The sequence below is a fragment of the Dipodomys spectabilis genome, unplaced genomic scaffold (assembly GCF_019054845.1).
Source record: "Dipodomys spectabilis isolate Male_0828 unplaced genomic scaffold, ASM1905484v1 ptg000576l, whole genome shotgun sequence".
NCBI classification, from domain to species: domain Eukaryota; kingdom Metazoa; phylum Chordata; class Mammalia; order Rodentia; family Heteromyidae; genus Dipodomys; species Dipodomys spectabilis.
In genome coordinates this window covers 88,312-116,311 of record NW_024871253.1, presented here as the reverse complement: position 1 = coordinate 116,311, position 28,000 = coordinate 88,312, and the positions used below count along the sequence as shown (strand labels likewise).

At 39.8% G+C, this 28,000-nt stretch overlaps 1 protein-coding gene across 3 annotated transcripts in view; it reads right to left on the bottom strand.

The window, feature by feature from the left end:
* The window catches only part of Myh10 (myosin heavy chain 10), a 154,148-nt gene that overhangs the window by 79,460 nt on the left and 46,688 nt on the right, over positions 1 to 28,000 (bottom strand). For all 3 annotated transcript variants that reach the window (XM_042670787.1, XM_042670786.1, XM_042670788.1), the window contains exons 5-6: positions 18,169 to 18,271; positions 10,290 to 10,382 (exon numbers count right to left, since the gene is read on the bottom strand). In XM_042670787.1, the coding sequence (XP_042526721.1) occupies positions 10,290 to 10,382; positions 18,169 to 18,271 (196 nt within the window). The remainder of the gene's footprint in view (positions 1 to 10,289; positions 10,383 to 18,168; positions 18,272 to 28,000) is intronic.

The window sequence follows — 28,000 nt, the reverse complement described above, 5'->3', positions numbered from 1 at the left end:
TGATGGTATCATCCCATTACTTGGGAATTTGAGGCAGGGAGAACCTAACTTATAGCAGCTAATGAAGGAAGGAAGGAAGGAAAGAAGGAAGGAAGGAAGGAAGGAAGGAAGGAAGGAAGGAAGGAAGGAAGGAAGGAAGGAAGGAAAGAAGGGAGGTAGGGAGGGAAGGAAGGAAGGAGGAAAAAGGAAAAATCTAGTTTTGTAACTTGGTTCACTGAAAGCTAAAAGTAGGCTACCAAAAAAGTTGTGTCTAGTTTTTTTCCAAAGCTTCTTTTTGAGCAATACAATAAGCAAATTAAAAGATGATGTGATCATTACTGCAGTATTCTCTCCCAGACAATCCCATTGTTCTTATTTTGACTCCTTTTGTAGTATAGTTGGTTGTAAATGAACCAGTTCTGTTTCAAGGTAGAGAAAATAAGATCACTAGTACTCAACATGTATTTTAGACTTATAAAATGGGCCAGTGGATTCATATGGCAATTACAAGGCAGAATGAATTTTATTCTTTTTGAAAGTAAATGTTTTGTCTTTGTTCCTGGGAAGACGTCTAAGAAAGAACCAAGTTAACACTTAGTCCATATGAATATCTAGAGCAGTTCAAAAAAGAAACCCAAAAGTTAAAATTAGATCCTGATGTTCTATGTGAAGGCTAAAATTCTTTATAAATTTTAAACAGCTGCATCATCGTACAATAGCTTGTTGAATTAATTAAGAACTGCTATTTTAAGAGACAGTAGTCAAAAAATAATGTTATTATTCTAAAGCTACAAAGACTACAGTGCCAATAGAACTGCCCAAGCAAATACTCTGTCAAACTTCTCCTTTTAGCATCGCAGAAAGGTTAATCAAAATCATCTGGCATCACCTAGCTCTCACTTTAAGACAATATTTGACTTACAGAATTTAGTAGATCTTAGTAATACAAACTTACAGCTTTTATTAGCATGTCTGTTTAACTCCTCTACTGAGTAGAAATCAACTAAAAATAGATCTACTATATGACCCAACTGCACCACTTCTGGTTACATACCCCGGAAGGAAACCAAGCCAGTGGACGGCGCAAATACCTGGACACCTGTGTCCATGGTGACACTCTTCACAATGGCCAAGACACAGCTCATCCTGGGCTCATCCTCAGATGACTAGATTAAAATTATGGTATATAAACACCAGGGAGTTTAACTCAGCAATAGATAATGAAATTACATCTAAAACTGGAGGTCATTCTGTTAAGCAAGACTAGCCGGTCACAGAAAAACAAATGGCTTGAAAATAGGGGACAGACTTTCAGAAAAGGGAAAAGGAGCTAGGGTGGGTTGGGAAAGGGCAGGCAAGAAAAGGGAATGATAAAAGTATGACCTATGCGTACATGGGAATGTCACAGCAAAACCTGTTGATTTATACAGCATATATGATTGGATCATTATAATAAAAAACTGTTAACAGTATATGCTGCTAAGAGGGCTTTCAATTCTTTTTACTCTTTCCTATTCCTTTCTTTTCCCTACTTTAGGTAAGTTAAAAGCTCAAAATATATGTAACAGAGAGCAATTACTTGATCAATAGGACAAAGTTATTTATTGTATATTTAACTTTGAGCTCTCACAACTTTGAAATAAGTAGGAAAGGATGTTGAAAGTCAAAGGAACAATAGAAGAAAATTAAGGAAACATTCCAAAATAACTGAGACATGTAGTCAGCTATTTGGAGAACATGTAATACTCCAACTTCGTCATCAGTCCCCTAGCCAAACTTCCTACCATAGCTGGGCTCACAGTTTCATTACCCACTACAGCCAGGGCCAGAGAAAGATCTTTGGGTTAAATACAAAGGGCTGGGTCAAGAGTCATGAAAGAAGGGCTACAGGGAGGAAAGGCTAGGAGCTGCACCCCTGCTTCTTTTCTAACCTTCAAAAGAAATAAAACATCCCAGAAAACAACACATATGCTAATAAATCTCAGTCATGAGTTGAAGCTCTAGAATTTATTCTATTTTGAAATCATTTTAGCAAACAAGAACTGTACACAGCTAAAAAGTTATCAGCTCTCTAAGCTTGATGACATTTATGCTCAAGTATTCTACAAGACAGAGCCAAGTAGTGACATGATAAAAGTGAAATCACAATACCAAAGAGAAGACTATTGACTATCCCCAAATAACCCAAACTTAAAAGACACCCCTTAAGTTAGGTGCCAGTAGCTCATACTACTAATCCTAGCCATTCAGGGTGGGCTGAGATCTGAGGATCAAGGTTCAAAGCTAGCCCAAGGAGGAAAGTTTATGAGACTCTTATCTTCAATTAATTACTCAAAAAAAAAAAAAAAAGTAGAAGTGGAGCTCGAATTCAAGTGGCCTTCAGCAAAAAACCTCAGGGACAGTGCCTAGGCCCTGAGTTCAAGTCCCAAGTTCAGTACCCCCCCCCCCCAAAAACACAAACAACTATAACAAAACAAAAACAAAAATCAACCTCCAAACAAACAAACAAAAAAGCCAGGCACTGATAGCTTCCTCCTGTAATCCTAGCTACTTTGTAGGCTGAGACCTGGAGGATCAAGGTTCAAAGTCGTCCAGGGCAGAAAAGCTCATGAGAGTTCAGATCTAAAATAACTGGGTCCAGAGGCATGGCTCAGGTGGTAGAGCATAAAAGCTAAGCTAAGGCCTGAGTTCATATTCCAATACCACAAAAAGGGGGAAAAAACTAATAAATATGACAAACTTTTCATGTATTAATTGTAGTTATGAATTCCAACTGGGTACCAAGTCATATTATGTCCTGACCCCAAAATATGTGGTGTAAATATTCTCATCAATGGAGTCAGAGACACCAGAATTCAGTCTCTATATAAAACATGTTCTTTTGAGGGATGGTGTAGGAGGCTGAGGACTAAATCCAGGGCCTCATACATGCTAGGTCAAGTGCTCCATTACTCAACCACACTCCCAGTCCTAAGACATAAATTGTTAAGAACTTCATTTAAAAGTTACATAAGGGATTTGGGATGCTTTGATAGCATAAAGAAAATTTAGTTTCAAAATCTTCTTTGTTCTGAACTGACATAAACTTTCTGGAACTTTTTTTTTTGCTGGTCCTGGGGCTTGAACTCTGGGCCTGGGCACTGTCCCTAAGCACCTTTTGCTTAAAGCTAGTGCTCCACTACTTGAGCCACAGTGTGATTAACTGGAGGTAAGAGTCTCACAGACTGCCTGGGCTGGTGCAACCCTCAGATCTCAGCCTCCTGTGTAGCTAGGATTATAGGCATGAGCCACTGGCACCCAGGTAATTTTCTGGAACTTTTTTGGCAGGGGTTGCCAATGTATTTTTAGTAATTAAAATTAGTTTAATTACTAGTTAGCAACTTCATACAGGGGCACTACAGATTTATCTCATATTATGGAAGTATTTTCCCTTTCCTAGTTCGGTATTTACAACGATCATATAAGCTCTATAGTTATATATTTATAAATACATATTTTTACTTTACCATAATTAAGCATAGATCAGGCATTATACAAGTGTACTAGTTTTGTTTTAATCTCCATTCTGGAAACGGCCGTTTGTGTTAAAGGAGAAAACTCATTCAAGGAGTCATTAACTAGTGTTTAATCCAAAGGCCAGATGGCTACCGTAAGTGCTTCAGCTCTCTTAATCTCTACACCACACCACACCAGAAGCTGTTATTAGGAAAATTAATTTTCATGTGGACTAAGTGGCCTTGTTACTTTAACATAATGGAAATTACAGTGGAAACATGACGAGCATTAAGAGACAAGGATTGATTAGAAATACCCAGACCTCCCTGTGCTGGTGTGAACACAGCGGTGACTTCAGCCAGCCAGGAGTCTGCACCACTGGGAGCTCCGAAGGCCTGGCTGGCTCTGAAATGGTGTGTGCAGCTAATGATCTGAGGGACACTGGCCACTAGGGGCAGATCATACACTGTCTCTGATATTGTCACATGTGTCTCAACGGATCTTCTGGGATAGCTCTGGTCAGAGTACTCAGGGCTGCCTGCCTTCACCTCACACAACTGTTTACTTAGTGCCTGCTTGCTAACAAATATTTGTAGAAGTTATAATCTGGCAGCCAAATCAGAGGGAGGATACCTATGATGTTTCTCTTGTTCTAACTCCAGGCAGCTACTATCTACTAAAAGATCTATGATCATTTAACTGGGATAGATCTGTTTGCACAGACAGATAAAGGAGGGGAGGAAGTGGCTCCAGTGGTAGAGTGCATGCTTGGCAAATGCAAAACCTTAAATTCAAATCCTAGTTCTACCACACACACACAAACACACATACACACACAAAATTTGTGCAAACAGAAAGTGATCTTACTAAAGCTTTTTGAGGAGGTGTAGCTGCTGATCCAAACAATGATTTTAAAATTGAAGCCCCTGTTTTCAAAATTTCATTATGAGAGATTCATTTTACATAAATCTCCTCCATCTGGAATGCATTTTTCTTGTCATAAACAGAAGTGGACTAACTGCGAACGATTATTTTCATACGAGTAATGCTCTCCTAAAGAATCCCCCTTTAACACAAACCATATGCTTGCATTTTTGAAAGAAAAGATATTCTTCAGGAAGTTGGTTGTCTATCAGATCAAAGAACTGGAACCAAATGGCTTCTAAAGCTTATGGAGTTTATAGTTTCAAATATTTTCACTGCAAGTATGTGGCTTCTAAATAATGACTGCATGCAACTTTACTGTAATCCACAACCTTTCTTTCTTTTCTTTCTTCCTTCATTCTTTTCTTTCTCTTCCTTCCTTTCCTGTCTCTTTCTTTCCTTCCCTCTCTCCCCTTTTCCCTCCCTCCCCCCCTCCTCTTTGTTCCAGTCCTATGGCTTGAACTCAGGGCCTCTGAGCTTTTGTGTTCAAGGCTAGCATTCTACCCCTGAGCCATAGCTTCCCTTCCAGCTTTTTTGATGGTTGATTAGAAATAAGAATTTAAGCTGAGGGCTGGGAAGGTGGCTCAGTGGTAGAGTGCTTGCCTTGCATGCCTTAGGCCCTGGGTTCAATTCCTCAACACCACATAAGCAAAAAGAAAAAAGCTGGAAGTGGTGCTGTGGCTCAAGTAGTAGAGCACTAGCCTTGAGCTAAAGAGCTGAGGGACAGGACCCGGGCCCAGAGTTCAGGCCCCACGACCAGATCAAAAAAAAAAAAAAGAATTTCAGCCGAGTGCCCGTGGCTTACACCTTTAATCCTAGCTACTGAGGAGGCTGAGATCTGAGGATCGAGTTTCAAAGCCAGCCTGGGCAGAAAAGTCCATGAGACTGTTATTAGCCACCAGAAAACTGGAAATGGCGCTGTGGCTCAAGTGGTAGAACGTTAGCCTTGAGCTGAAGAGCTCCTGGACAGTACCCAGGCCCAGAGTTCAAGCCTCACAACTGACAAAATAAATAAATAAATAAAAATCACAGACTTCTCTGCCCAGCTAGCTTCAAACTGTGGATCCTCAGAACTCAGCCTCCTGAGTAGCTAGGATTACAGGCATGAGCCACCAGAACCCAGCTTACACAATTCTTTCTTTTTTTCTTTTTCTTTTCCACATCACATTAATTTTCAGAATGACATCATTCGAAAACCAAGGCCCAGCCTGTCCAGAGGGCCACTGTTTCTCATGATCCCTCCCCAAATGGGGACACACACATTTTCAGATGGTCTCACCTAGGCTGAGCTCAACTGCGCATCACAGCATGCTGCTGAAAACTAAAGTTAAAACCAAACTGAAGAGGAGCCTGTGAAGCCAGGGGCTTTTGTCTGCTCACGGATACATTCTCCAGGCCTACAAGAGTAGCTGGTACTTAGTAGGCCATCACATTTTAACTAGATAAATCCTATAAGGAGGCCTATTATGTACTTCCATGTGTGTGGCACAGCGCTAGAACAAAAAAACACAGAGAACAAGGCAGACAGGGTTCCTACTGTTAAGAGCCTCCGCAGTTTTCTGGGAGGAATAATAAATAATCCTGGAACTGGCTATCGGCTGTGATATGTAGCCTTATTGTGATCAGCTGGCTGTGGTCAGAGAGTGATGATAAGCTATGAGGGAATATCCATGCAAGTGCTGAGAGGAAATAGAGAAAACCTCCTCAGGTAAGGAACTTAAACTAAGGAGTTAGAACAATGAAAGGGAGGAATGTGAACATATTTAAAACGCATTTTGGACATTTAACCAACTGGATTCAAGGCCAGCCTGGACATGGACCATGAGAAACAGGCTGAATCAAGAATGATTCCTAAGGTATTTTGTCTTCCCAGGTTTTACATTATCTTTTCATTTTGCTTCAAGTTTAAGCAATTAAGTGATTTGATGGTACCTATGCACAGGCATAAGACATAAGGAACAAATTCTGAAAGGAGAAACAAAATTTCCATTTAGAACATGCCAAACTTGAGAAATCTGTTAGACACCCAAATGGAGAGAGATATCAATTAGGCAGCATGGTTGCCGAGCAACAAATAGATGCTTAATAATTAATTGAACTGTACAGCAAACTGAGAGTCAAAATTATTTATAATTTAATTTAAAAATGAATCAACACTGATTACTTTTAATCCCCCTATCAAAGTATTGGCAATTCTCACAAGAAATACTAAAGGGGGGTATTTTAATTGACCATTGTATAATCAGTGGAATTATTTATTTATTTATTTTATTAAACTACTAAAAATCAGCTGCTTGTTTTAGTACTGTGTAGTAAGTGCCTTATGATAATAGTAGAAAGCTACTAAATTATTTTACTTTATTTTATTTTTTTTTGGGGGGGGGTACGGTCATGGGGCCTGAACTCTGGGCCTGGGCGCTGTCCCTCACCTCTTCAGCTCAAGGCTAGCGCTCTACTACTTGAGCCACAACACCACTTCCGGCTTTTTTCTTTTTGCTTATGTGGTGCTGAGGAATCGAACCCAGGGCCTCAGGCATGCAAGGCAAGCACTCAACCACTGAGCCACCTTCCCAGCCCTAAATTATTTTTTATACTATAAAGTTGATCATCTAAGAATTCAAAAAGTCAAAGTCAACAATTTGAATATAACCTTTGTTTCTTAATGAGATGAAGAACTATGTCTAAGAACACTGCCTTAATCAAATCTTCCTCCTATTAAAACAAAGATCAGACCTAGGAGTTGGGTTTGAACTCAGGGCCTTTGGTTATTAGGCTGGGACTTTATCACCTGAGCTACCACACAGGCCTGGCCTTTTGCTGGTTATTTAGTAAGAAACAAAATATTAAGAAACTGCAAGAATTACTTTGTAAATAAATCACTGAAAGTGATTTCCTTAGTTTAGGCTATAACTTAAAGGAACAATTTAGAGCAGGATTTTGCAGCCTCAGCACAATGAACATTTGTGGCTGGGTAATTCTGTTGTGGGAATTGTCTTGTGCATATATTATAGGATGTTTAGAACATCTCTAGCTTCTATTCCCAAATGCTAGCAGCACACCTCAATCTTTCCCCACAATTGAATGAACAAAAATGTCTACAGACAAGGCCAACATGCTGTGGGAAGCCTACAAGAACCATCTTCTAAAGTATCCCAGCTTCAGATGAAAACCTCTCATCTATCAAGGACAGATCCTCTTAAGGATTCAGCATAGCCTGCCTTCAAGATGGCCTCAGGGCTAGGAATGTGGCTTAGTGGTAGAGTACTTGCCTATTCAATTCCTCAGCACTACAGAATAGGCTGGAACTGGTGCTGCGGCTCAACTGGTAGAGTGCTAGCCTTGAACAAAAGAAGGTCAGAGACAGTGCCCAGGTCCTGAGTTCAAGTCCCAGGACTGGCAAAATAAATAAATAAAGTATATTTTTAAAATGGCCTCAGATCCCCATCTGTATCTTTATATCCCAATGTCATCCTTTTCCACAGTTTCAGGGCTGGTTTGTGTGACCCACAGAACAAAACAGAAAGATGGTGTATGATACTCGAGGCACGGTCAATAAAGACACTGTCTTCCTATTTTTGGGGGGCACTGGTTCTGGGGTTTGAACTCAGGGCCCAGCCACTGTCCCTTAGCTTCTTTTGTTCAACGCTAGCAGACAACTATGTGTGCCACACCCCCACTTCTGAATTTTTTTAGTAGTTTACTGGAGATAAAAGTCTCACAGTCTTTCCTGCCTAGGCTGGCTACAAAACCACGATCCTCAGATCTCCAACTCCTGAGTAGTTAGGATTATAGGTGTGAGCCCTGGCGCCCTGCTGGTGGCTTCCTTTCTGTCCTGTCTGAGGTTACTTGCTGTGGGAGGAACCAGCAACCATATCACAGGGATGCTCAACTGCCCTGAGGCGAGGCCCATGTGGTGATGAGTTGGGCCACCTGCCAGGAGCTACTTGAGTAAACTCAGAAGACCCTCCAGCCTTAGTCAGGCCTTCATGTCCAATACATAATGATTAATTATATTTATATTTTTCTCAGACAAAAATAGTGAGTGGTAACAATGCTCTGGCAGGTAGAAAAAAAATTCTTACCATTCAGTAATTGCTTAGTAGCAATTTATCTTTTCTGGAAAGGCAAAAATGAGACAACTGGACACAAAACCATTTTTTTTGAATTTATAGTGGTTTTTTTTTTTTTAAGGAAAATAAAAAAGATGAGTAACTTGGTTTATGTGGTAAAATAAAGGATTTTCCATGAAGAAGTTCTTGAAAATCTTTGAGAATCACATACCAAAGCTGCAAGCTCACTGTGTCTACCATTCCATAATATAGCCACTAAACATAGGGCTGTTTAGCAGGAAAAAGTTTAAGATTAAGCTGTGGCTCCTACTCAGTGAAGATGATCCAGAAGCAAGACAGGAACTCTAGAAGAAGCTCAGTCTCCTCAGGTTTTTGTAAGACCCAAAGCGACAGTATGTCTCCTACTCACGCAGGTGTTCTTTACCTTCCTTGGTACAGACAAGGCTAAAAGAATCACGAAGTCAACTTGGGCCAAGTTTATCTTCAATGGTATCTTATAAGGAACAAAGAATAGTCCGAGCAAACTGACTCGATTTCCTAAGTCACTTGGAAAACCTCCTGAAATCCCACCACCTCGGAGAGTGTGACAGATAGAATGGTGCTATATCTCCCAATTCCCCATCACAAGTCATATGTCACAGTCCTTACAGTTCTTTAAAAAGGAGAGGGTGACACAGACACACAGGCAAGACCCTGTGAAGACGTAGAAAGAAACCACGTTGGCTGCCACTCTGATCTGATACTTCCAGCCTCACAATGGTAGGAAATAGATTTCTGTTGCCTGTTTCTTATGGCAGTCTTAGGAACAAATACAAAAGGTTTCCTGATTATATCTTTGTGTCCACTGGACTCCTTGAACTAAGGGAATCTGCTCCTTCCCCCTAGTTATGAAAACCATGCCACCAAAAAATCAGAGTGTGGCTGGAGTGGGGGATCAGAACAGATAGGTAACTGGATTTACACGATAAAATATTTTCCATTTGTTTTTCACATGCATTTTAAAAAGTATGTCACCATGATACTATATTTCCAAAAACCTCTACCAAAGAACTGTTCTCAAACTCTTTTTATCCTGACCTTGTCGACTTTTCTTAATACTTGAGAAGATGGAAAAAACAAAAACAAATAGTAAAAATCAGTTTCTTAAGTAGAAGTTATTAAATATTAATGTCTCATGGATAATAGTATAAAAACCCATAGGCAAAAATGCAATAGCTAATCAAGTAGTGGGAAAAGAAAAATTCTCAGAGGGGTTGGGAATGTGGCTTAGTGGTAGAGTGCTTGCTTAGCATGCATGAAGCCCTAGGTTTGATTCCTCAGTACCATATAAACAGAAAAAAAAAAAGCCAGAAGTGGTAGAGTGCTAGCCTTGAGCACCAGGTCCTAAGTTCAGGCCATAGGCCCAGCAAAAAAAGAAAAGAAAAAAAAAAAAAACACCTCTCAAAGAATTAAAATAGTTGAATAGCTAGGAAAAAGTACTTTGAAGGAGAAATAATAGTAGTGACAAATTACATCTAATCTCTACACCAGTGGAGACTATAAAAGATAACAAGTATTATCAAGGATAAAGAAGTAAGTTCAGAGGTTATGTAGTACTGTTTCTATAAAAAACATATAATTAGTTATTTTTGTACAATAAAGTAAGATTCAGATTACTTTCACATTCCTTTTTTTTAAATGTAGCTATTAGAAAATTATACTACATCTACTTACTAGCTGTTTCTTAAAATCTGAGAAGTAAACCAATTTATTTGCTTAATCCTAGTAGACACATAATGATCAATGTGAGAAATTAAAAGTTGCTGGTGCTTTGAAACTTACAAAACGAGATGAATTATCATTTTTCACAGTCTTCGCATTTCCAAACGATTCCAGAATTGGATTTGCTTGCAAAAGCTGCCGTTCAAGTTCCCCCTAGAAGACATCACAAACACACACACATGTACACACGTACACACACATAAATAAAAACAGATGGATGTTAATTTAAGGTCTTTACTCCAGTCTTCAGGGAAAAAAGAAAACACACAAAAGCTGTCCCTCTCCTCCCCAAGTGCTTGTCTGCTGTCCAGTGGCCTTAGGTGGCTTCTTATTCATGGTTATGACAATGGGCTCTGCTCAAGGCAAAGGGTGTGACAGGAGAAGAAAATGTCACACTGGCCAGAGAACACAGGCTTGGGACTCTTAGGAAGAAAACTGAAAATAAAACATACATACCAACTCGTTTCCATGGAACAAAAGGAGCAGAACATTTCAATTAAAAACCCATTAATATTTCATTTGTGTTTGTATTGTACGTTGTGTATTGTGTGAAAGATTTCTGGTGGCTGATTTAATAATGATTGTTTTTCTGAGGGCTTTCACTTAATATCTCAATGGTGAAGACAAGAATACTGTTCTCAGCTCCACTTTCAAAGGATGTTCTCAGACTTGCTTGCTCAGATTTAAATACTAATAACCATCAAATATTTGGCATAGTGTATCCTTTGGTCAGTATTTTTATTTATGAGTAAATGAAGCTATAAAACGGATTTTACAAACAAAAGATGTTGGTATTATACATTTTTAATTATCAGATGTAATAGAAAGCTGGGCAAGATAGCATGTAGCCTTTTTTTTTTCTTTTTGGCTGGTCCTAAGGCTTGAATTCATAGCCTAGACACTATCCTTTAGCTTTTTCATTCAAGGCTAGCACTCTACCACTTGAGCCACAGCTCCACTTCCAGATTTTTGGTGGATAAGAGATATAAATCTCGTAGATTTTTCTGTCTCAAGGGCTTCAAATAGTGATCCTTAGATCTTAGCCTCCTGAGTAGCCAGGATTACAGGCCTGAGCCACAGGCACCTAGCCTTAGGCCATGTCTAGGGAGAAAAACTTATAAAGTGGTGTTATATTTCTGGAATGTAATTTCAGAATTATCTTCTACTGACCTAAGTGAATGTGCTTTTTTCCAAACACAAATCTTACCCCCATACTTTCAAATGTCCATAGTACTCTAGACCCAAAAGGAGAGAAATCATTAGCAAATGAGATTCTAAATTCTAAACATTATAAATTAATGACCATCTGTCATGTTATGTACTGTACCACTATCAAATCCCCAAAGAGGAACAAAGGCATCTTGTGACATCAACTAGCCCAAGTAAAGACTCCTGGGGAGAGTGGCGCCATACCCCAGGGCCCTCACACCAGAAGTGAACAGGTTACTGATGCTTCCACTCCATTGTCCTGATTTCTACAGGTATTGAGACCAATCAGAAACAAGTTCTGATATGAATTTTATAGCATCATTGGATTTTTCTGGGCATAAGGCAGGTTTTTTTCTCCCTGTACAGTAAATATATCTTCTACTTTATCACTTACAAACACACATCAAACTATTTTAATGTAAATCTCTCTAAAACATTATATATTGCCCACCTGGTTTAAACACTGTATCCTAAACCAATTTTGATGACTAATAGCAATCATTAAGAATATCTACTGTGGGTCAGTGTCTAGCATGTGGAAGGTCATAGGTTTGATCCCTAGCACTGCAAGAAGAGAGAACAAAGAAGTAAAAGAAGCTCCCTGGAGGTCAGTGTGCCTATGACTGAGATCTTGTAAAGCCCTCATTAGTGGCTTTGTGTCAACTGCTTAAGTCTCTAGAAGCTCCTGTCTCCTCTTCATTTTTACCTGATTCAACTTGTAGGATGAGGATGTAGAAACTATCAGGAAAACTTTGATGCTATGATAAGCAGGGATTAAGATACCTACTGTTTAAATTATGGTATTAGAATACAGATACCTTACAATTACATCCATCCTGCTAAATGATAATTAAAGGACTCTCATCTTAAGGTGTCTTCCTAAATTGGAAGAAAAAAATACTCCCCACTTTAATGTTCCTAGACATGGCTACAAAGATTCCTTAGGTAAAGGTTTCTTTCATTGATTCTCTTCCTTTAGAGTATGTGGGTAACCTGATTCTATTCCTTCTGTGTTGGCTTAAAAAGTAACCCCCACATCTATCTTAGATCAAAATGATGCCCTACACATGTCTGAATGATCAGAAATCCTTAATCATTCTAGTGTCTGAGGTGGCAATGGCATCTAGGCAGAGGGTCCTAAATCACCATGGTAACCACTGACCAGGTACTCATGGGTCCCTGCGGTTGGTTTTACTGCATCAACAGTGTCAAGCCATTATTTCCCTCCCGGTGAATCAAAAACTCAAACGAATCACAAAAGGCCCGACACAAAGCATTTTTGTATTGACATGCAAAAATGGTCCTACAATTAAGAAATTACTGCAAAATATGATCATTTTACTGTCTGACAATTTCATGATTAGATGAATGGTGAATCATGAAAGCCTTTATAAACTGTCAAGGAACACTGACTTATGTTTCCAGTAGAATCAGAGATGATTCTATGTTATTTTTTTTTTTTTGTCGTGGGCCTTGAACTCAGGGCATGGTACTGTCCATGGGCTCTTTTGCTCTACTACTTTGAGCCATAGCACCATTTCATTTTCTGGTTATTAATTGAAGCTTTCCTGTCCGGGCTGACTTTGAACCATGATCCTCAGATCTTAGCCTCCTAAGTAGATGAGATTACAAGTGTGAGCCATCAGTACCCAGCAATCCTATATTACAAGAAATATTATTTCAGGTTATAGGGAAAAAGCAACATTAGTTAAATTATTTATTAAACAATTATTAAATTATTTTCTAATTCTAAGAAATTAGAGCTTTAAAGGTTTGGCAACCATGGTGAAAATTTCTGTACTATTACTTTTATCACCCAACATATAGCATACCTTTGCTGTATAGTTCAGGATAAGTTTGAAAGGGTTCAGAAGTATATACCTCTTTCAAAACTCCAGATGAGTGAGCAAAGAAAGGGGCACTGGGAGTCAAACGCTGCACCTTGCAAGACTGGTAGAGCAAAGCACAGGTGTTCTCTCATTTTAACTGGAAGGTCTCATTTCTGTATTTCTTGGCACCTTTTTGTCTTGGATCAAGGCAGTTAAGACCAGGAAGACATGAAATCATCATGCAGATGTCTTGACAGGGAGGAAGGCAGTTGAGTGGGGAAGGAATCCTCTTTAGGTGATGGTCAAGTTTTAGAAATTAGTCATTTCCTGTCCATAACTGTATCACCCTGAACATAAGCTCATTAAGCAGTAGCCAATCAGGTTTGGACCTGGTTAGTACTTGGGTAGAAAAAAAAGTAGTTAATTCCAAATCTACCCTGAAACTCATTGTGTTGTGGCTTTTTAGTGACAATGAATACTGTGAAGGTCTCTTGTGGAGATGTACCAGAAAAAAAGAAGAAGAACAAGAAGAAGAAGGAAGAAGAAGAAGAGGAGGAGGAGGAGGAGGAGGAAGAGGAAGATGATGATGATGATGATAGTAGTGACATTGCTTGCCATTGGTTGGGAGGGGGACTAAAGGTATAAAGCCAAATAGGACTTTCAATTGTATTATAAAAAGTTCACCGAGAGTTCATAGGAGAAATCTTGTTTCAAATTTACTTCTTAGGTAAACTATAATTCTGAAAACCAGTTTCTCCTTAGTTTGTTCATAATTTCAACATGAAAATTAAGTTTTTTTTTGTTTTGTTGTCAGTCGTGGGGGTTGAACTCTGGGCTTGAGTGCTGTCCCTGTGCTCTTCAGCTCAAGGCGAGCACTCTACCACTTGAGCCACAGTGCCACTTCTGGTTTTCTAGTGGTTTATTGGAGATAAGAGTCTCACAGACTTTCCTGTCTGGGCTGGCTTTGGACCATGATCCTTAGATCTCAACCTCCTGAGTAGCTAGGATTACAGGTATGAGCCACCGGCGCCCAGCGAAAATTAAGTTTTAAAAGTAAGATTGACCACACTAGGATGGTTACATAATAAAACAAACAATGCCAGTGATGGTGAGGGTGTGGAATAACTGGAACTCTCATTTATTGCTGCAGAAATGTAAAATCAAAGTCTCTTCAAAAACAGTTTGGAAGTTCCTAAAAAGTATTAAATAGTTTTCATATGACCTAGAAATTCCACTTAGAGTAATGGACCCAAGAGAAATAAAAATATATGTCCACAGAAAATCATATACTTCAAAGTTCACAGCAATGAATAAGAAATGAAACAAGCCAAATGTCCACTGATGTGTAGATAAGTAAAACGGACATATTTAATACAACAGAATATTATTAGGCCATAAAAAGAAATGCTGTATGTGCTGCAGTGTGGGAGGCATCTTGAAAACAGGATGTTATGTGAAAGAATAATTGGGGAGACTGTCTTATGATTCTTATGTATGGGATATGTCCAAAATGGGCAGATTTCCTGACACAGAAAGTATATCGGGGGGTTGTCAGCACTGCAGAAATGTGGCAACTGACTGAACATGAAGCACAGACTTTCTTTTGGGAGATAAAAATGTTTTCAAGTTGATTGTGATAACTGAATTGCTTAACTGTAAATATACATGCAACTCAGTATATTTTACTGCATCATACACTTTAAATAGGTGAATTGTATGATGTATTATCTCAATACAAATGTTTTCCCAGATCATTCTATAAAATGTCTCCGGGGGTTGGGAAGGTGGCTCAGTGGTAGAGAGCTTGCCTTGCATGCGTGAGGCCCTGGGTTCGATTCCTCAGCACCACATAAGCAAAAAGAAAAAAGCTGGAAATGGTGCTGTGGCTCAAGTGGTAGAGCGCTAGCCTTGAGCTGAAGAGCTGAGGGACAGTGCCCAGGCCCAGAGTTCAGGCCCCACGACCGGACCCCTCCACCAAAAAAAAAATGTCTCCTGGGAACCTGAGTAAAACTCAATGTCAAAATTCAGTGTTAGGGCTGGGGTCACGGCTCAAGTGTAGAGTGCCTGCCTAGCAGTCAGAGCACTAAATTCAAATTCCATGATGCCTTAAAAAAACTTCATGTGAAATGAACATGTATAGACATCTTTGTCCACTCATCATCATTCCCTAAACAATATTAACAATGATTTGGACAACAACATTTACATTATATTAGGTATCTAAGTAACCTAGAGATGATTTCAAATACTCAAGATCATATATATACACAACTTTGGTATCTGAGACGGTTAGGGATGAAGTCTTGGATTCAATTCTCCTGAGATACCAAGGCACCAAGAATTGATATAGAGTAATTGTTATTTAAAGCAACTGTAGGATGCTCTCCAGAGGTGGCCATTCCCTGGGTATTACATATTGCTCAGGTGAACTAAAGAAAACCCAAGACCCAGCATTGCTCTAGTAGTTCTAAAAAGATCACCACAGTAGCTAATTGACTTGACTCCATTAAAGTAAACGTGGCAAAGGCAGCCCTGGGGATTCTGTGCACAGCGAACACATGCAGTGACATGCAGATCAGCAAAGACAGCGCAGCCTGGCCCAAAGCAGAGAGCTCTTGCTTTGGAAGAAGAACTTGCTTCCTGAGGGTGGGTTGGACCCACAGTGAAACCTAGAGGTAGCATGCATTCACAGACAACAGGGATCCATTTAAGATGACATCGAAACCAAATGTGAACCATTATGGCTCCTGTGTTTCCCAGAGGACTTTGAAAACTAAAATTCATATTGTTTATTTAACACTATTTCATCAGTGCTCTAAGTTCACATTAAAAGGCCACAGAGCATGTCCCTGTAACACAAAGAGAAACTACTTTCTGATCCACATTGCCCGTATACTGGCAAAGCAATAAAGAAATCCTTCCTCCCTTCTCTTCCTTCCCTCCTATCTTCTTTCCTTTGGTGGTGGTACTGGAGCTTCAACTCTGGGCCTGGGTGCTCTGTGCCTTAACTTTTTCACTCAAGATGGCACTCTACCACACCTTGAGCCACACCTTCACTTCTGGCTTTTTGGTAGTTTAACTAGAGATTAAGAATCTCATGGACTTTCCCACCCTGATGGCAAAGCTCAGATCTCAGCCTCCTGTGTAGCTAGGATTATAGGCATGGGTGATCAGTGCCAGGCCCTTATCCTTTTGATTTGTATTATTAGCCTGGACTGTCATTAAAAGAGCAAAAGGCTTTCATAGGATAGCACAGCTTTGGTGTTTACTGATGTCTCAACAATTTTAAGGAAGATCCCTGAAAATCTCAGTATCTGTGACAATTCTTTTAGGTATCTACAATGTTTTCTTCCTATTGACAGATTACTTTCATAAATCAACATTATCATGCCTTGTTTTATTTTAGCTTTATACCATCATGCTTGTGGAAGACAGAAAAAACAAAACTGTTCCAATGCTAGCAAAGGATCAAGTCCAAGGCCAGATGTTCTACTTTTTCCAAGAAGTCTGTCTCAGTTCTCCCTACCTCCCTCCCTCTCCATGGCTCTGGTTCATGGTTTGTTCAATGTGAGATCTATGGAACCAAAAAAAAGGCAGGCAAGTGACAGGGAGACTAAGATCTTTACTACTTCCCAGCATGGAAAATTCTAATTTACTTTCTATATTAATATAATGAGGCCTTTTGGTAGACTATATGGAAGCATAAACTCTACAATGCCAAAAAACTTTAGATGAGATTTATTACCAAAAAGGAACAACTCTTAAAGTTGTACTCTCAATACAAAATTTAATGCATGGCACAAAGCAACATGTTCTGTGTTTCAGAAATATTAAGAGATTTCCACCTAGTATTTGACAGATGAAACCATAAGTTTGAAGGCTTCTTAAACATGCATTTCAATGTCATGATAAAAAGGGAAGAAGAAAACTTTGTCTGGGAAACAAATGTAAAGCAAAACTGCATGCTGCTTCTCATAAAAGAAAATTTTAAGCAATAAATTTTCAAAATTAAATATTTTATATAGACTCAACTCAAAACTAAAGATAGTATTTGTCTCTAGTAGGAACTCAGCCTAAAGACAGAAATTAGTGCAAACACTCAAGACTAAGAAGCAGAAGGAAAAACACTTGCCTGGTGTTTCACTGGTTTAGGCGATTCCTGCTGTTTATTACAAACAGATAAGCAAATGTTAGCAAGTCCAGATCTTTCTCTAGTACAGCCATATCCAAAGCACCAAGCCAGTATGTGGCTCAGGACCGCAGAAGCTTCTGGTTGCATCCTTCCAGGCTATATCAACTATCTCCTGCATTTCTAAATCTGAAGGATAACTAACATTTATATTCTGTATGTTTTCATCTTTCTTAACGTAGGTTCTTCTTATCTCCCCTTTTCCAAACTCCCAGACAGCAGCAACAAGCCACTTTGCAAGCTCAGATAGAACTGCAAGGAATATCTGAAGCCCTTCTTCTGGTGAAAAATAAGAACTCTGCTTGGTAAGAAATGTACGCATTATCCTGCCCATGTAATTGTAACCCCTCTGTACAGTATGTTCACAAATAAAATAAAATAAAATTAAAAAAAAAAAAAAAAGAACTCTGCACAAGCTCTGATCATGAATTTTTAATCATCCTCACCAAATCTTTCCAAGAAATTAGGCCTTGAATACAACCATAATTTCCATGTGCCTTGTAAGAAAACCTACTTAATAACAGGCAATTTCTTTGTACCCTGTCTGACTCCTCTTGAATGGAAAAGGGGGCGGGGGATGCTGGGTAGGGTGGTGATGTGGGAGCAGCCAATCGGCACAGTGCATGGAGTAGATGTGCTTCCTTGGTTAGGTTTCTGAAATTTATAAAAGAATGAAACTAAGACAAAATGCAATAACAAAGCAAAAACTTACAGGAATATTATGGTCCTTTCTTCCTTTATGTGAAGAAGCAACATGGGCAAGGTACTGAATGACTTTCTTGGTATTTTCTGTCTTCCCAGCACCCGATTCACCCCTGGAAGAAATAGTAACATAGGCTGCTTTAAAGGAAGCTGAGCAAGCACATTCCAAAATTATAGCTGTCACAGTTAAGCTGAATCAGAACAAGAATTAGTGAAAAACATGAGAATAAGAGGAGGGGGAAAAAAAAGACAAAACCATCAACAGTTGTTAGAAAAGAAAAATTTAATTAAAAAGGTATTAAAGACACACAAATATTTCTTGATAAGTTCCAATAAGAAGATATTGGATTACTTCACTTAATATGATTTTTCCAAGTCTTTCCATTTCCTAACAAATGGGGCGATGTCATTCCTTCTGACAGAGGCATAGAATTCCATTGTGTATATATACCACATTTTCTTGATCCATTCATCTACTGAGGGGCATCTGGGTTGGTTCCATATCTTAGCTATGGTAAATAATGCTGTGATAAACACAGTTGTGCTGGTAGCTTTAGTATGGCCTTGTTTGTGATCGTTTGGGTAAATGCCCAAAAGTGGGATTGCTGGGTCATAGGGGAGCTCTACATGTAGTCTTTGGAGGAATCTCCATACTGCTTTCCAAAGTGGTTGAAAAAGTTTATGGTTTCCCTTATTTACAATAACTAGTATATGTCTAGGATAATCTTACCAGACAAGCAGAAAAGGTCTAAGGCTACATACATATGACCATATAAGATGATGCTAAGCAAAATGAACCCCAAGATAGGAACACTTTGTCGCTGTTGTTTTTAATGTACTATGTGATTTTTTTTGTTTCTTTTCTATGTTCTTCCCCCATGGTATACCCCCTGTTGTCACTGTATTTGATTCTGGTGCCCTGCATCTTGTATATACATTTTTCTAATTTGGGGAGGGAAGGGAAATAACAAAATGCTGAAACTAGGATACAGGTTGACCCATTGTAACAATGAGATATTCAAGATACTATGTTGAAAAAGAACTTTAAAACTGGGGGCCGGGGGGAGTTGGGGAGATAGAGAGGGAAGGGATGGTAGGGGAAAAACAAAGGAGGAGTTAACAATGCTCGATAGGAAATGTATTCATTACTCATGTAACTGTAACCCCTCTTACAGCATCTTTACAATTATATATATATATATATATATATATATATATATATATATATATATATATATAAGGATATGCAAACCCACAACTCACAAAATAAAAGATATAGGAAAATTTCCACAATGCAAAGGCCCTAAAATGATATGTTAATCTGAAAAAGCTGCGAATTCTGGGTATCTGCTGGTTAATGATGATCACCTTCAAAGCCAAAGAAGGATCACCCCCTCAAACCAGAGGAAGGACAACTCTCTGTACTCTTAATGTCACACCCGTCACACATTGGGCTTTGTACATTAGTATCCCTGCCCTCGACTACTATGGTATACCCACAAAATCTCACCCAAGGTAGATATACAGTTCATAAAGTATATGATGTGTTGCAACAAAATGAACAAATACAACACATTCCATTGTGAATGCAACAAATGCTCCACTTTGTAATGATTCCTATTTACAAGTAAGGCTGCCACATTTCTTTTTTTTGGGGGGGGGGGGAATCCGGTCGTGGGGCCTGAACTCTGGGCCTGGGCACTGTCCCTCAGCTCTTCAGCTCAAGGCTAGCACTCTACCACTTGAGCCACAGTGCCACTTCCGGCTTTTTCTTTTTGCTTATGTGGTACTGAGGAATGGAACCCAGGGCCTCAGGCATGCAAGGCAAGCGCTCTACCACTGTGCCACCTTCCCAGCCCCAGGCTGCCACATTTCAAAAGCTGTTTTTCTTATTCTGAACTAATCTTGAAATTTAAGTAAGGTATTATGATGTCTCTGCCCAAAAACTTAAGGTTCTCCGACACAGTCAAAGCAAACTTTTACAATCAAACATAGCAATCTGGATTACAAGAAATTTCTCATCTAATTTGACTGATTTCTCTTAAAAACGCAAACTAGAAAATGTTAATATGTATTGCCAAAATTGCCCTCTTCAAATATTTTATTAACAGCAATTTTTTTTGGGGGGGGGTCTGGTCGTGGGGCCTGAACTCTGGGCCTGGGTGCTGTCCCTCAGCTCTTCAACTCAAGGTTAGCACTCTACCACTTGAGCCACAGCGCCACTTCCGGCTTTTTTCTTTTTGCTTATGTGGTGCTGAGGAATTGAACCCAGGGCCTCAGGCATGCAAGGCAAGCGCTCTACCACTAAGCCACCTTCCCAGCCCCTTAACAGAAATTTTTATAGCAAGTCCAGACATTTCCCTCTACCCCCTCCCTCCCACCACACATACATATACACCTGTCCCCCTTCTTGGTATAGTATGTGGGATTGTACAGTTGGAACTGTCCACAGCTTACTTCCCATGGGCTTATTGGTTGCATTACCTTCCTAAGTCTGCAGCCAGCTAACTTCAGTTTCCACTACAATGAGGCCTGGATCAAGGGATCCAATTGACTAGCTAGCTGCATGGCCTCTTCTGAGAGCCTCATTATCCCAATCTGTAAAATGCAGGCACTGAATGTGGTCCCCTCCAAGTCCCAAGATTTGATGATTCTAGAAACTTCCCACTGATTTATTAGGGTACATTATATATTACACTTACTGACCAACTCTAGTGTTATACTACACCTCTGGGTAAGCCGTCTATCCAGAAGTTTCTACATCTTAGGTTCTCCTATCTACCAAAATGTTAAGATTCCTACTCACCACTCATAGCTTAAAAAGTCTGTCTACAACATGATTATGTCCATCTAAATTCTCATCTTATTAAATTCGTTTATTTATTTATTCATTCATTCATTCATTCATTTTTGGTGCTAAGGGCCTCCAACTTTACTCAGCTTGCTTGCCTGCTCATAGATGGTGCCCTACCACTTGAGTTGTGCCTCAAGCTAGGATTTTGTTGGTTATTTTAGAGATGGACTCCCAGGGACCTGGGCTGGCTTTGAACTGTAATCTCTAGGTCTCAGCCTCCTGAGTAGGTATGGTTACATATGAGATACCAGCACCTAACACACATTTATTTCTTATACATATGGCTTTATTCAACATGGCCACCACAAAACAGGATTATTCTGGAGGGTGGAAGTACTAGAGTTGGAACTCAGGGCCTCCCACTTGCTAGGCTGGCACTTCACTGCTGGGCCATGTCTTTGGTGCTTTTGTTATACTAGTTATTTTTGAGGTAGAGTCTTGCTTCTTGCCTGAGTACCTGGACTAACATCCCTATTTTTCACTTCCTACCACACATAGTATGTATGGCAAGCATGCACCACCACATTCAGCTTCTCTAGTTATGATAGAGTCTTGCAGATTTCTGCCAGGACTAGTGTAGAACTATCATTCTACCACAGATAAACTAGGATTTTTAAAAATATCATTGCTTTTAAAGCATTTTTTTTGAAAAAGCAAAGGAGTCTCTAAGGCTTATCTTATTGTAACTTTGGATGATTTTATTTCTCTATCCCTAACCTATCTTACTGCCCTAAAAATAAAAGGAAAAATTCTGAGGTGAATAGCATGAAGATACAGGCTATTTATAGTAAAACTGATGTTTTCATCCTTGCTTCTCTCCAGTTCATTGTAGATCTGCCTTTGTTCAGAACACAAGGACCACATTTGCCATATTCATCTTTAGTAACCATACAGCCTACTTGGTAGTATTGATACATAGTACTGAATAAGCATATAAATAAAGGTGTTTTTTTGTTTGTTTGTTTGCAAGTCCTGGGGCTTGAACTTAAGAGCCTGGGCACTGTCTCTGAGCTTTTGTGCTCAAGGCTAGTACTCTACCACTTGAGCTACAGCTCTACTTCTGACTCCTTTTGGTAGCCCAGAGTCTCATGGACTTTTCTGCCCTGGCTGGCTTCAAACTGTGATCCTCAGATCTCAGCCTCCTAAGTAGCTAGGAATACAGACGTAAGCCACTTGGGTCCGGTGGGTCTTACTCATTTATTATATTTATTCTTATCATCTTTTTTTTCCTATCCTGGGCTTGAACTCAGAGACTGAGCACTGTTCCTGAGCCTCTTTGTGTTCAAGTCTAACATTCTACCACTTAAGTCACTACACCACTTGCAAGTTTTGCTGAGTAGTTTACTGGAGATAAGAGTCTCACAGACTTTCCTGTGTAGGCTGGCTTTGAACCACAATCCTCAAATCAGCCTCCTGAATAGCTAGGATTACAGGTTTGAGCCACCAGCACCTGGCTTCTTATCATCTTTTTTATATTTTTTGTTCTCAGTATGTTCTTTCATCACCTTTATACTTGTAACCTGGCTATCATGGGCACATAAGTTAGGTAAGGATTTTCTCCTTCATTCAATGAACATTTATGAAACAACTGCTGTGTGCCAAGCATTCTTCTAAGTGCTAGGGATATAGTAAAATCCATGTATCAAGCTTAGAAGACACACAGGGGGAAAAAAGGCTATAGAAAGTAAGGAAGGCGAAGAAGGAAATATGGAAGATTCTAAAAGGAGATGAGAAAGGACCTCCTGCGGGCTTGATGGTTAGGGTAAGCCTACTGCAAGATGAACAAACACTAGTATGTAGGGCAAAGCATTCAGACACATAAAAAGCCAAGTGCAAAAGCTCTAAGCAGGAAAGAGCTTGTGTATTCTGGGAACTGCTGGTCATTTGCCAGGAGTTCCATGTAAATGGTGATCAGGACAGAGTAGCAGCAGATACTGGAGTATGTTTCTATTAGCATATATCAATTTGTACAAGGAGTTTCTACAAATATACATAATGTTCTTTGATCATATTTGTCCTCTCAATTACACTTCCATATCTACCCTCTTTCTCAAGCCATTCACATCAGGATTCATTATTCTACTTTCATCTATACATATGAAGTATCTTAATCATATTTATCCTCCGTTCTCTCCTTCAATTCTCTACTCCTGCTGGGATTAAAGCCTTAAAGTCCCCATTCTACACTCCTGTCATTCATTTTATAAGATCTAGACTATGTAAGAGAGACATGTGATATCCGACTCAGCCTGGTTTATTTCACTTAACACAATGATCTCCAATTCTACCCCTTTCCTGCAAATGGCACAATTTCATTCTTCTTTATGGCTGAAAAATATTCCCTATATACCACATCTTAACAATCCATTCACTAAAAAACAGAAAAAGAAATGTATTCACTGACTGGTGAGCACTTGGGCTGACTTCGTACTTTGGCTATTGTGAATAGTACTGCTATGCCTACTGCATGTAAACCTACCTTCCTTCAGTCATATGCCCAGGAGTAGCACAGCAGTGTCATATGGTGGTGGTTCTATTTTGGTTTCTTGATGACTCACCATGTTGATTTTCATAGTGGCTGCACTAATGTATATTCCCACCAACAGTGTGTCAGGGTCTTCTTTTCTCTGTATCTTCATCAGCATTTGCAGAGGTTTGTTTTCCTGATGACTGGCATCTTAGTGTTTTTGATTTTGATTTGCATTCCTTTATGGCTAAGAATGTCAAACTTTTCTTCATGTGTATATTAGTCATTATCCTGATTTTGAGAACTCTTGGTTCAGTTCATTTGCTCATTTTAATTGGGTAGTTCTGCTGTTTAATTTTTGGAGCTCTTTATATATTCTGGGTACTAATAATTCATCTGACAAGAAGCTGGAAAAATGTTTCTCCCATTATGTAGGTTTTCTTTTGATTTTGTTAATTGCTTCCTTTTCTCTGCAGACTTTTTAATTGGATATACTTTTAATTTTTTTAATTTGATGCAGTTAATTGATCAAGTATTATTCTTTTTTTTTTTTGGGTCCGGTCGTGGGGCCTGAACTCTGGGCCTGGGCGCTGTCCCTCAGCTCTTCAGCTCAAGGCTAGCGCTCTACCACTTGAGCCACAGCGCCACTTCTGGCTTTTTTCTTTTTGCTTATATGGTGCTGAGGAATCGAACCCAGGGTCTCGAGCATGCAAGGCAAGCACTCTACCACTGAGCCACCTTCCCAGCCCCTCAAGTATTATTCTTATTTACTGAGATACTGATGTTCTATTCAGAAAGGCATTGCTTAAGTCAATACTTCAAAACTTTCTCTGTGTTCCTCCAGCAGTTTCAAAGTTTCCGGTCTTACATTAAGATCTTGGATCCATTCTGAATTAATTTTTGTACAGGGTAAGGGGTTGGGTCTAGTCTTCTACACATGGATATCCAGTTTTACCAATGCCCTTTTTGAAGAGACTATTATCAAAAGAAAATCAGATGGCTGTAGCTGTGTGAGGTTATTGCTGGATCTCTACTCTATTTGACTATGTGTCTATTTTTATGCCAGCAGCATGCTGTTTTTGTTAGTATAGCTTGCTTATATAGTTTGAAGTCAGATATTGTGACACCTACAACATTTGCTCAGGGTTATGTTGGCTATTTTGGATCTTTTGTGCTTCCAGATGAATTTTAGGATTGATTTTCTGTACCCTTACCAGTTTGCAAAGGGGAGGGGGATTAACAGAGGCCAAAGTATCAATTACAAGTTAGAGAAATGGTAAGTTAGACAGCAAAGAACTGAGAAAATAAAGCATACAGATAAATGATCAAAATACTGACATTTATTTAAACAATAGAATGATGCTGTTTATAATTGCATTTTTTTCTTTGTGATCCTATGCAAGCAGTTACTTAGTGTACAGTAACAACTAACTACCTAAGATAAACTAGCTTTGTATTGAACTTGACTAGTTATTTGCTTGCAAAAAAAATAGCTTAGCTATGGACTAAGTTTAAGAAGACAGCAGTTACACACTCTTGGATTCTTAAAAATACCAAGGAAATTATTATATGTTTTTAAATTTAGGATACATTGTTTCATTTTCCTATTTTTCAAGCCACAATGTTACCTTATAATAGATAGGAACATGAAAGATGTTATTAAGTATCACAGTGAGGCAAGTAAAACTGAAGAAAATTGGGAGAAGATGAAGAGGTGAGATAGGGAGCATCTAGTAAGAGGGGAGAGGACATGACCCATCCTCAGAGGGATTGTGGCTTCAAAAGAAAAAGATGCCAGTGGCTCACACCTGTAATCCTAGCTACTCAGGAGGCTGAGATCTGAGGATCATGGTCCAAAGCCAGCCCAGACAGGAAAGTAGTCTGTGAGACTCTTATCTCCAATTAACCAGAAAGCTGGAAGTGGCGCTGTGGTTCAAGTGGTAGAACACTTGCCTTGAGCTGAAGAGCTCAGGCACAGTGCTCAGGCCCAGAGTTCGAGCTCCACAACCAACAAAAAACAAAACAAAATAAATCAAAACAAAAAAGAACAAAGAACAAGATGACAACACTGGACCTTAGTTAACACAAACTATATGTTCTTCAACACATAACGGAAGTGTACTGATTCTGCAATTCAATGTGAAATAAATGCTATGTAAACTTAAAGGCTTCCCCCCCCCCCTTTCCTTTTCCTTTTTCTTTCTTTTTTTTTTTTTTTGCCAGTCCTGGGGCTTGAACTCAAGAGTTTAGACACTGTTCCTGAACTTCTTTTGCCTCAAGGCTAGCATTCTACCGCTTGAGCCACAGGACCACTTCTGGCTTTTTCTGTTTATATGGTACTGAGGAATCGAACCCAGGGCTTTGTGCACGCTAGGCAAACACTATATGACTAAGGCACACCCCCAGCCCTAAAGGCTTCTTATGTATATTCCTGGTTTGAACCCCTGCCAAAGCTGTTCTGGCTGGGAAATATTGACCCTTTGCTGCCCTGTAGCAGAGAACCTTCTAGATATTCCCATTGAGGCCTAACCTCCACCTTGCTCTTTTCCGTGTGTGTTAATCAGTTGTGACTTTTTCATTTCAGGTAGCTTCCTGAAACTGAACTCATCATTGAGTTCTATCATTTAAACTTGTTACCTCACCAATTGATCTGTATACTTCAGTCAGTTTGCAGGTCCCAAACCAATGGTTCTCCTCTCAACACCACCAATAAAATGGATTAATACATAGTGGGATGAACAGACAGATAATGATAAATCAAGTATAATAAAATATTAATGGTAGAATTTGGGTGGTTTGTATATCAATAATTCACTGCAAAGTTCTTTCAACTTCCTCCTGTGTCTGAAAATATTCATAATACAATGCTGAGAAAAGTTAATAATTTTCAAAGAATGGAAGAGAAAACTTTTTCCACAATGCTGCCTTATGCCTGAGATAGTCCAGCTGCTAGAAGATTTACCACATAAATCCAAGCCTATTAATTGATGACAAACTGGCCTAAGATGATGTGGACCATCTAATGACCAGTGCTAATATCTGTAACAGTCACTATGGTAACAAAAGGAAATGAGAGCTGGGCACCAGTGGCTCTTGCCTGTAACCTAGCTATTCAGGTTGCTGAGATCTAAGAAGCATGGTTTGAAGCCAGCCACATATGGAGGTGTGGCTCAAGTGGAAGAGCACCAGCCTTGAGTGAAAAAGCTAAGGGACCATGGCTCAGGCCCTAAATTTAAGCACTAGTACCAAAACACACGCACGCATGCACACGTGTGTGTGCGCATGCCAACAAAAAGCACACTCAAAACTTGCATTCTCCTAAGCGGCCATTATTCCCTCTCCAGGTGTTTCTTGCTTTCAGGTATTTCTGTAATGGTTATCCAACTCCCCAACCACTCTGTGAGAGTGGAGGTGTGAGTTGTTGGCCTCCGCAGAGCAGGATTTGGACAGACTAAGGCCTGACACCCAGTGTTTTGTGTCTTGCTCTGTAAGTTACCCAAACTGACTGTGGCGTTGGCCATGTGTCTGCCTTGGAAGAGGGATGGCAGCAAAAGGACGCAAGCAGAAATTCAAACACTTCTACACTAGAGCATGCCCTCTGGCTGCTCTTGGAACCCTGCCACACCACTGAAAGCCAGGGCTAGACTGCTGGAAAAGAGGACCTGTGGAGAAGCCAAGGCATCCTGCCAAGAGAAGGTTGGCCACCTCACAGCTGGCCACAGCTGCAGAGATCCCCAGATCAGCAGCCCCACCAGCTGAGCCCAGCACAATCAATAGGAAATCTGCAATACCTCTCAGTTTAGTTACAGCTACTAAGTTTCAGGGCCTTTGCTATTCAGAAGAGGCCTATTTATATAACTCCTCGAGGCTAAATCAGGCTGGAAGAATATTCATACAGGGCAGACACTCCTCTCTCCTCAAACCTCCTATCCTGTTGCTTCCCCTGCTTTGTATTGGATACCACATTTCCTATATCCCAGAGAAAAAGCTTTAGTTTCTAGTTCCCTGTCTCTACTTCCCTACACTGGGACTCATGGGCCACGTAGCCATTACTGAAGTGTCACATCTCCCTCCCAATGAGCCTGCTAGTGCAGGCTCTGCTTCCTCCTTGCCTCCATCCTATCATTCCTACAATAGCCTCTTTCTCTCCTGCTGCTCCACCAAAATGCCAGCAAAATCTTCTGCTCACTTCTCCCTGACAATCCATCATTACTCTTGTTCACATTCTCAAAAAGCTGGCAAACAATGCCAATCAAATACTTGTTTCCCCCCTTCCAATCTTTTTTTCTTTCTTTTTTGGTGCTGATACTGGGGTTTGAACTCAGGGCCTGGGTGCTGTCCCTGAGCTTTGTTGTAGAAGACTGGTGCTCTACCACTTGAGCCAAAGCTCCACTTTCTGGCTTTTTGGTAGTTAACTGGGGATAAAAGTCTCATGAACTTTTCTGCCTGTGCTGGCTTTGAACCATAATTCTAACATCTCAGTCTCCTAAGCATCTAGGATTACAGGCAGGAGCCATTGGC